Source organism: Chanodichthys erythropterus, chromosome 7, assembly GCF_024489055.1.
Source record: "Chanodichthys erythropterus isolate Z2021 chromosome 7, ASM2448905v1, whole genome shotgun sequence".
Lineage (NCBI taxonomy): Eukaryota > Metazoa > Chordata > Actinopteri > Cypriniformes > Xenocyprididae > Chanodichthys > Chanodichthys erythropterus.
In genome coordinates this window covers 20,465,551-20,476,085 of record NC_090227.1, presented here as the reverse complement: position 1 = coordinate 20,476,085, position 10,535 = coordinate 20,465,551, and the positions used below count along the sequence as shown (strand labels likewise).

At 35.7% G+C, this 10,535-nt stretch overlaps 2 protein-coding genes across 2 annotated transcripts; both read right to left on the bottom strand.

Annotated features, from left to right (window-relative positions):
- Positions 1 to 1,856: 1,856 nt before the first annotated feature.
- Positions 1,857 to 5,787, bottom strand: LOC137022660 (extracellular calcium-sensing receptor). Its single transcript, XM_067389092.1, has 6 exons — positions 5,573 to 5,787; positions 5,092 to 5,383; positions 3,588 to 4,379; positions 3,177 to 3,404; positions 2,930 to 3,053; positions 1,857 to 2,764 (listed from the first exon to the last, which is right to left on the bottom strand). The coding sequence occupies exons 1-6, from the start codon at positions 5,785 to 5,787 to the stop codon at positions 1,857 to 1,859; spliced, it is 2,559 nt and encodes an 852-aa protein (XP_067245193.1).
- A 1,085-nt stretch (positions 5,788 to 6,872) lies between these two features.
- LOC137022659 (extracellular calcium-sensing receptor-like) lies at positions 6,873 to 10,234 on the bottom strand. The gene is made up of 6 exons (XM_067389091.1): positions 10,014 to 10,234; positions 9,569 to 9,860; positions 8,493 to 9,281; positions 8,181 to 8,408; positions 7,886 to 8,009; positions 6,873 to 7,786 (listed from the first exon to the last, which is right to left on the bottom strand). The coding sequence occupies exons 1-6, from the start codon at positions 10,232 to 10,234 to the stop codon at positions 6,873 to 6,875; spliced, it is 2,568 nt and encodes an 855-aa protein (XP_067245192.1).
- Positions 10,235 to 10,535: the final 301 nt, after the last annotated feature.

Below are 10,535 nucleotides of genomic sequence, written 5' to 3'. Positions count from 1 at the left end.
CAGGTTTATAGACGATCCTGAGTCACAGACTCTCAAATAAAAACTTTATTGAAAAATAAATAAAAATCAGATTTTTTTATTTGTATTTATCATAAAATTGTGAATAGATACTAAACGATTTAAGTAATATTCCACTACTGTTTTAAAATATAGAGGGTGTAAAATGAGACCATTTTTATCCTTGTACTCCAATTTATGTGGGTAAGGCACTCTTTTTAATTCGGGTATGTCCAATTCTTTCAGAATTCAAAAATAGAGACAGTAAAGGAACACTTCGAGGTACCAATACTGCCTTTCAGTAAAATCTCAACTTTTGTTTAGAAAGAGATATCAAGAAGATTCTTTTTTCCCCTGTTTACTGCCACCTAGTGGAATAAAAAGAAACTTTCTGCAGGTTCGTAGACTAAACCTATCCTAAATTACACATTTTTAATAATAATAATAATAAAAAAATATATAAAAATTTGACTTTTTATCTGGGTTTATCATAAAATTATGAATAAATACAATATAATATATACAATATTCCACTACTGTGTTAAAACATAGAGGGTTTTCTGTAAAATGAGACCATTTTAATCAATTTACTGCAATGTATGTGGCTAGGGTGCTCTTATAAATTCAGATATGCCTAATCCTCTAAAAAAAAAAAAAAAAAAAAAAAAAATGCTGTGGAGCTGAAGGGGTTTTAATGCACTTTAATTGTGTGGAAGTAGTGTAACTAATGATATACTTAAGTATATTTGATTGTGCTAAAATGGATATATTGCATGTATACTTTCAGTACACTTTAAATATCTTGCATTTAAAGGCATTTAAATAGATATTATACAAAGATCATGCAATCATTATTAAGTATTCCAGTTTAGTAAAGTACAGTTGCACATACAGGTATTTGCACATACATATGGAAATGTATTTGTAGTGTACTGAGCCCAAAATAAATGTATTTCAAATTCATTTTTGTGTGTGTATATATATATATATATATATATATTTTTTTTTTTTTTTTTTTTTTTTTTTCTTGGAGAACCACAGCTCAGACCTCATGACCAAAAGGCTCCACTGTTGTCTTCTGTGTCCATAGCTCCACTGTGGTCCATCATCTTTCTGGCTATGCCTTGGTCTATTAACCCCCTGGCTTTGGGATCTTTAGCTGCACCGTGGCTTTCTACCACTACTATCCCTCCAGCTCCACTTTGGTCATCACTACCACTTGCTCTGTCTCGGTCTTCTGAGCCCCTGGCTCCATAACCTGCATATAGATCCACAACTCCTTTCCATGCCTGACCCCACCGTGACAATGTGTAAGTAATTTTTTATCCAATTTGCTCAACATTAAATAATCATAGAATATTTACGCCTATTTCATCCATCCATTCATTCATTTATTTATAATAAATATATGCAAAATAAAAAGCTCAAGGAAGGAGGAGCCCATCTTCTTCATCCCAGCTTTTTTTTTTTTTCCTTTTTATTATTTTTTTTTTTTTTACTTATATCTTACAATATTTACAATGTCAGTCCTCCATTCTTCCAGCTCCACCTTGGTCCTCCAAGCCTGCGGTGTCACCCTGGTTCTCCATCCCTCTGTCTCCACCTTGGTATCCAGCCTTTTGACTCTGTATTCCATGTTTAGTTTATGTTTCCTTTGTTCCCTTGGTTTCCTTTGCTAGTTTGTTTCCATAGTTACTGATATTATCAATATTATTATAATATTAACATTACTAATATTAACATTTCTTTTTGTTATATATTAGACATTTCATGTTGCATTTTGTTTACTTATATGCTACAAAATACAAAGTTGCATTAAAGGGTGCTTTTATTAAATCAGTTCAGATCATGTCAGTCAGTCAGTTTGATGCCATTTTGCCCATCATATGCTTTTTGGAATTCTTCTCTGGTTTGAATAAAATCAGATAGCATTTTGGTAGAAAAATGCAGAACAGTAAAGCAAAACTTGAAGCTAAAATAGCAAATATCTCTACTGCTACCGTAAATTTTCCAGGGGAGCTTACATAAGCTGGAATAAAAGCAATCCATACAGCACAGAATATGAGCATACTGAATGTGATGAATTTGGCTTCATTGAACTTATCAGGCAATTTACGGGCCAAAAAAGCCAAAATGAAACACAAAAGAGCAAGAAATCCTATATAACCTAGAACAGCCCAGAAACCTATAGATGAACCTACATCACATTCTAAAATGATCTTTTCCTTAAAATAATTTAGATTTTTAAAGGGAAAGGGTGGAGATATTGTTAACCAAAGCACACAAACAAGTACTTGTATGAGTGTGAAACCAAGAACACTGAGCCTCTGTTGAGGAGGCCCAAACCATTTCATGACATTACTTCCTGGAAGTGTAGCCCTGAAAGCCATTAGCACCACTATTGTTTTCCCCAGAACACAAGAGATACAGAGGACAAAAGTGATCCCAAATGCTGTGTGACGCAACATACAGGACCACTCAGTGGGCCGACCGATGAAAGTAAGTGAACAGAGAAAACACAGCATCAGTGCAAAAAGGAGCAGGAAGCTCAATTCTGAGTTGTTGGCTTTCACAATTGGGGTATTTTTATATCTGAAGAATATGAACGCAATTATCATTGTTATAAATGCACCAGCAATAGAAATTATTGTAAGCAAGATTCCCATGATCTCCTCAAAAGACAGAAATTCTGTCTCCTTTTCAATACATCCATCCTTTTGCAGATTTGACCAGGAGTCTTGATGGCACCGCAAACATGTTATAGAATCTATTTTAGGTGTGATAAATAAATAATATTTAAAATAAATGTACTGTAAATAAATATTAGATAGATTAAGCAAACTTCTGAAATGATTACATTAAACATATAGATAGCTATGCTTAATTGAATTTATATTTACTTTGAGACTTTTTTTATTCATTTATATTTTACCTGTAGTGTTACTGATTTCTCCCTCTGTGCATGGTATGCAATCATAACAACATATAGGTTTTCCTTTCTTCACAGCTTTCCTAGTGCCAGGGGGACAACTCTGACTGCACACAGACTCAGGGACCTGTAACAGGGATTTCAACTTTACACACTTTTGCACATATTACTGTATGCAGAGAAATATAAGATTCATCATCACCACCACAAAGACTTAATTTTAATTTTAAATTTCACATTTTAACCTCACCTTTGTTACATTATTTGCCCATACTATTGAAGCCATATTTACTGCCAAACGATCTTTCATGGGAAGAGAGGCATCATAAAGGCCAACAGTGACAAATTCATCATGTTTTTTTTTACTTGGTTGCCAATTTATTACCTCATATTTTGCCACTGCCTCACCATTCTCATCAAAGTAAATTTCTTCACCATCTTTGGTTTTGAAACGCACCTTCCGTAGGTGCTTGAGAAACTAAAAAAAAAAAAAAAAAAAGAAAGCATTCAACAAATTTTAAACAGTTGTTGGCTGAAATGTTTAATTCAAGAAATCATTTGAGCTCCTTCTTAGTATATTCATTAAAATTATATAACAATCCATCAGATTTTATAAAGTTCTTCACAAAATATTTTATATATTAACTTAGTGTTAACCCACTGTTAAAGGATCAAGCTGTTTCTTTGAGGCACATTTTTCCTTGCAGCCCAGAAGGTCATGAAGTGTATGAGCAACAGCATATACTCCTTTGTACACATTGCTAAAGATGGGCATGAGTGACATGTCTGTGAAAGAGTTTTGCATCTGTGACAGTTCCTCCTTGCCTGTACATGCAGTTGTGAACACTGAATCATTCTTAGTGGAGTATTTACACTGAAACAGGGATTCCCAGAGCTCAGTAAAAATGGCACTTCCTGAAGACTGCAGTGGCTTAATGTCTAGAATGAATTCTTTTAGACCTGTCACCTGTGTTTTGGGTATTGCCAGACCAACGGCCCCTTGTAGAACATGATGCTTATCCATACTGGCAATGACAGAATCAGAGATCCAGCCCTCTGTACCTACCCACTGGTATCCAGTAATATTGTATTCAACAAATTTATGCAGCAGGACTTCTAAGTCCCAGTGCACAAGAAATCCCAAAATAACTCGTGAAGTAGAGCTTTTAATCTGCTCAATAATCCTTATTACTTTATCTTCAGGGTAGGTTCTAAAAAATGGGAGAGAATATTCCAAACAGATACCCATCTTTTCGGCCACCTTTGTGAAAGTGGCCATACCAGTATTACCATAATCATCATCCGTTCTTATGGCTCCCACCCAGGTCCAGCCAAAGTGTTTAACCAGTTCTGCTAGTGCTCTGCTCTGGTAGTAATCGCTTGTAATAGTTCGAAGAAATGAAGGATATTTGGTTTTGTCACTGAGACACTCACAGGTGGCGTAGTGACTGATCTAAGAAACAATTAAATAGTGTGACATTATTTAAGGCAATCATGAGTGGCTTACATATTCTGAATGAAAATATTTCTTTTTTTATTATTGTACCTGCTATTATTATTATTATTATTATTATTATTATTATTATTATTATTATTATTATTATTGGTGGTGGCTGTTGTTATATAAATCAACAATACTTTAATACTTCAGTAATGATTTTGGAAAAATGGATAATCCATAGTGGGAGACAGCTTTGAGACAGCTTTGTGGTAAACCAGTGTGGTTAAGAGATTTCTTTGATAAAAACAAAATTGAAACCGCGTGGTGAGAGCAGTGGATCTGAGTGAACCCGAGGTCGATGACCAAATTAACTGAGTGTGGACTGAGCTCTTCGTGGCTGATTTTAGGTGGAAAAAAATCAGATCTATTGGAGACGTCCAACATATTATTTAGGCACCAAGAGAAAACCACAGAAAAAGACAGCCAATATGGGGTAGAGACAAATTAAAAATTACATAGAACAAATATTCTGACTGCTTTTTTGTTACATTTATTTCCTATGCATTCCATTTTTATTCTTATGTATTTGTTTCCTTTTCATGTAAAGCACTTTGAATTACCATTGTGGATTAAATGTGCTATATAAATAAACTTGCCTTGCTTTTCCTTAATAAAATAACTTGACTGCCATATAGGAACTACTATATAAAAGAGGAATTAATACCATTGGAAGATTGAATGGTCCAATACTTTTTGCCATCGCCATGCATGCTGATGAGGTTGTGTCTCCTAGTATGGTTTGTACATATGCTTGCTTTGTGCAGGGTCCATCTGAGGTTGTGTTCTCATGTCCATTCGCAAGAGCCATAGTTACTCTAACAGCCATTGCCATCGAACCGCATGTGTCATAGATCTTGTAGCCTAATGAGACCCCAGGTAGCAAAGTGGAACTGTTATTGATTTCCTCCACAGCGAAAAGCATGGATTGCACATACTGGAAGTCTCTATAATTAAGACTTGGTTGAAAAAAAAAGAAGAAAAAAAAAGACACTCATTACATTTGACTGAATCTTAATATTATATTTCAATATTCTACAGCAATAGTGAACCTTTTAGTCATGTCTAAATTTTGTTGCTTAGGTGTGAACATTTATGTTCAAAATTAATCAAAGATTTTGAGATACACTGGTTTAGGTGTTGCCTACCTGACACACCTCAGCGGAGGTGGTGTAACAGAATATGTTAGTTGTTTGATCTCCCAGCTGCTATGAAAAGAGAAAACACCTCCAATTATGATGTCTCCATCTTTCCATAACTGAGGGTATACAGGCTGTCCTTGCAGAGTACAGGTAGTTTCATTAGCTCTGGTGAAAGTAATGATGGTCATTACTACTTGCATGAGTGCAAAGAATGGCTCCATCCACCCACTGAATATATGCAACTCAGAGACGTGGCAAGTATGATATTGCAATAGGTTGAACAAGAAGGATTTTTTGATATTTATAGCGATGAAAGATACTAACCCTCATTGGGAAAATGGTTGGACCGATGGCATGAAGGAGGTGCTCTATCCTGACAAAGAAACTTTATTTATTTATTTATTTATCCTATTCTTAGTTTGGTGAACATAACCAAGAAAGCATAATTATCTTTGTTGAAATCCTTTCATGATTGTACTATACACATATATTTGCTAGAAAACAGACAAAACAAAACAAACAAACAAACAAAAGGTAAATTAAATTAAATGAAAGAATTGAAATAACTGATGACGAAGATGACGAAATAACTGCCTTTTGTTAATACTTTTTTCAATCATTTTTTATGGCTCGTCTAAACTTCATGCATATAATTTGCATGTAAACGTGTGGATTTTCACTTTATTATAAACATTTTAGTTAAGTCAGTTTCTTGTATGAAAAGAGAGGTGAAAAACCTCTACCCAGACAGAAGTGTTTTATTTTTCAACTGATAAAGTTCACCAAAAAAAAAAAAAGTATTTTTCACATTTAATATAGAATGTGTATGATGCTTAATACATAGCATGCACTTATGCCCATCCCATGAATTATAATTCTAAACCAAAGAAATGGCTGCATAGTTTACTGAGGAATGCAGAAAGCTGGAAAAATACATTTCTTTTCTGTTTCTTGTTAATCAAAAAATCTAATTTAATTGGACATCATTGGAGATTTGTAACTGAGCATCTGCTGTGCATAGTGCAGCCTGTGAGGAGCACTAATTTGTCAGACAGCCCTGAAAATGCTCTGCTATTGTGTAGCTACCATTACTCATGATATGACATGTGAATCCACCAGTTTTTTAGACAGAAGTGTATTTTTGTCAGTCTGTCAGTTCAGGCAGTAATAATGAACTTTTCACAATAATTATGAAAACCAACCTACTATGCTTTTAATTGAAGGTTTACTTTTTACTGACTATTTATGAATTTATTCATTTACATATCTGTTGCTTTATACTATTTTGTTCAGTAATTCATGGGTTTTAAAGTGCTTTAGCTGAAGATTTCCCCATCATTTGTTTCTTGGTGTTTTTCTCTGGTTTTAGCAAAATTATGTAACATTTTGGAGCAAATATGCAAAATAGTAAACCAAAACTTGAAGCTAAAATAGCAAATATCTCCACAGCTACTGTGAATTTCCCAGGAGAACTGATATAAGCTGGGATAAATGTGAGCCAGACAGCACAGAATATGAGCATACTGAATGTGATGAATTTGGCTTCATTGAAGTTATCAGGGAGCTTCCGAGCCAGAAAAGCTAAAACAAAACACAAGATTGATAGAAGACCAGTATAACCAAGAACAGCCCAGAAACCAAGAGCTGAACCTAAGTTACATTCGAGGATTATCTTTTCTCTGTAGTAGCTCAAATTCATATATGGGAAAGGAGGGGATATTGTTAACCAAATCACACATATAATCACCTGTATTAATGTTAAGGAAACAACACTAAGTCGTTGTTGTGTAGGCCCAAACCATTTCATAACATTACTTCCTGGAAGTGTAGCCCTGAAGGCCATTAACACCACTATTGTTTTGCCCAGAACACAGGAGATACAGAGGACAAAAGTGACCCCAAATGCTGTGTGACGCAACATACAGGACCACTCAGTGGGCCGACCAATGAAAGTAAGTGAACAGAGGAAACACAGTGAGAGTGAGAAGAGCAGCAGGAAGCTCAACTCTGAGTTGTTGGCTCTGACAATAGGTGTTTCTTTATGGAGATAAAACAGAAAAGATACCAGTGCTGTTAATAACACCCCAATGAAGGAGAAAATACAAAGCAACATCCCCATGATTTCCGTATAGGAAAGGTATTCGACCACTTTTAAAACACATCTGTCTTTGCTTTCATTCGACCAGTACTCTAAATGACAAGGAAAGCAGTTACTAGAATCTGTAAAGAAAAAAAATATATATATATTTTAGTGAATGGCTCATTTTACTTTAACATACTTTAATAAGAGTTATCCATTATGTACTATTTTTATTTTACCTGTGTCATTACTGATTTCTCCCTCTGCACATGGAATACAGTCATAACAGCAGACAGGTCGTCCTTTTTTCATAGCCTTCCTAGTGCCAGGGGGGCAGCTCTCACTGCACACGGACACAGGCAACTATGAGAAAATAGGTAGCCATATAAAACACCAAATTATTATGATCTGAATTGTTAGATTTGATATATTTTCAGATAGATTTACTAATATGATTGTTCTGGACTGGCTGCCCTTTTCACAATTCAAATATTCCACATAAACTCAATAATTTGTTATATATTATTGATATACCTGTCCACTGTTTCCTGCCCATAACACATGTTCCTGACTGACTTGAAGGCGTTGCTCTGAATGCAGTGAACTGTCATAGACACCCACATGCTTAAACTGTAGGACTCCATTCCCAGCAGGTTGCCAGTTCACCAGGTCATATCTTGCCACTGGATCACCACTTGCATCAAAGAAGATTTCTTCACCTGTTTTGACAGTGAATCTCACATTTCTCATATACTCCAACACCTAAGATGAGACATCAGGAACATTATTGCTACTATTGTTATTTATTTATTCATTTATTTATTTTGTGCTCTTACATGGGCCTACCTTTTGCGGTGTGGGCCGTTCTCCTTTGCTGCTGTTGGTGGAAGATCTTAAATCTTTTAATACATTATGTAGGGTATGTGCGACAGCATACACAGCAGTGTAAACTTTATTTGCTATCCGTAGCTCTGACACATCAGTATATTCGTTTTGCAGCTCAGCCAGTCTCTCTGTGCCTGTACAACCTCCACTGCCAACTGTCCTGAAAGAGCACTGAAAAGCTGCTTCCCAAAATTCTTTTAAAAGTTCATTTTTTGGTTCTTGATCAGGGTGCACATTTACTAGGAACTCTCGCAGACCCAAAAGTTTGGCATTTGCTATGGCAAAACCCACAGCTCCAGATAGGAAACTGTATTCCTTTGTTTCTGCAACAGTTCGGGAAGTGATCCAGGATTCACTGCCAACCCACTGCAGCCCTGTGATGTTGTGTTGCGCAATTACATTCACAAGGGGAAAAAAATCTCTTAATGCAACGAAAGCCAGCACCACTCTGGCGGTGCCTTTCTTTATCACTTCCAGCGTCTTTAGAAACTGCTCCTGAGGATCAGTTCTTAATATGGTCTCTGAGTATTCAATACAAATCCCTTCTTTTTTTGCAGCCTCCTCAAATGCTGCAATGCCATTATTACCATAATCACTGCGACTCCTGACTGTCCCAACCCAGGTCCAACCAAAGTGCTTGACAAGTTGAGCCAGTGCTCTGCTTTGGTAATAATCACTGGGTATTGTTCTGAAGAAGGATCGATACCTTTTTCTGTTACTCAGGCATGCACATGTGGCAAAATGACTGATCTGTAAGGAGAAAAAAAAAAAAGGCAGAGTATTTTAACTACAGTGTTTCAGATTTTTAAAATGTTCAGATCTATTTTTTTTCTATTTTTAATCCAAATCTATAACTTTGTACTATACAAAAAGCATAATTGTTATGAAAGAGACTGCAAATATCTAAATAATTGAACACATTGTTTTCTATATGTTGTTTTAATGGGATAAGTGTGACTTGAAACATATTTTGGTGCCTGTTCCAGTGGGTCATGATTCAACATGATAACAAGCAGCAGATAAGTAAGAGCTCTTACAACAGGTAAACTGAATGGACCAGCTATAGATGCCAAGGCTATAGTGGGAGATGAGTTTGACTCTCCAATAATGGCATGAACAGCTGGTGGTCTAGAGCAGGATGTATCACTCAAAGTCTCTTCATAGCCATTCATCAAAGCCATGCCTGAGAAGATAGTCTGAGCTATTGAGCCACAGGAATCATATATCTTATAGCCCAAAGAAACGCCAGGCAACAGCTGTGTGCTGTTATTAATCTCCTCAATGGCAAAAATCAGCGTCTGGACAAATTTAAACTCACGCAAGCTCAAGCTGTAAAAGAAAGAAAGAAAGAAAGAAAGAAAGAAAGAAAGAAAGAAAGAAAGAAAGAAAGAAAGAAAGAAAGAGAAAAAGTGTCAGCATTACATTATGCAAAGAATCATCAAAGAGTCATGTTCAACTATTGTTTCATATCATCATACAGACCTGACACATGTTGTTGGCTCTGGTTTGGTAGTAAAAGGATGCATCTTTAGCAGAGCACTAATGTGGATTGAGAATATTGCCCCAATGTTGATGTCTCTTTCTGCAGAAAGCAGAGGAATGGCAGGCTGACTAAACAGTGTGCAGACTTGTGCTGAAGCTGGCAAACAGACTCCATACACCACCAGCATGAGTAGTGGCAGTGACACAGTCCTTTTTGCCATGCCAATATGTATGCAGGGCAGGAACATATGAGGCAGAATAAGGGTAGTGCTGCCTTTTATTGTGTCTTTAAATGTCCTTTGGGGTTGGCATTATAAATATTTCACTCTAGTTGGCCTTATACTCTTATGTTTCATTATGGAAGAAACAGCAGTAAAGTAAGATATTTAGCTGGACAATTATTTCAGTCTATAAATTTTGAAATTTTTAGAAACAAACAAACAAACAAACAAACAAACAACAACAACAACAACAACAAACAACTATTTTTTTAACTCCTAGGCTGTTTGTCTGAAATTTGCC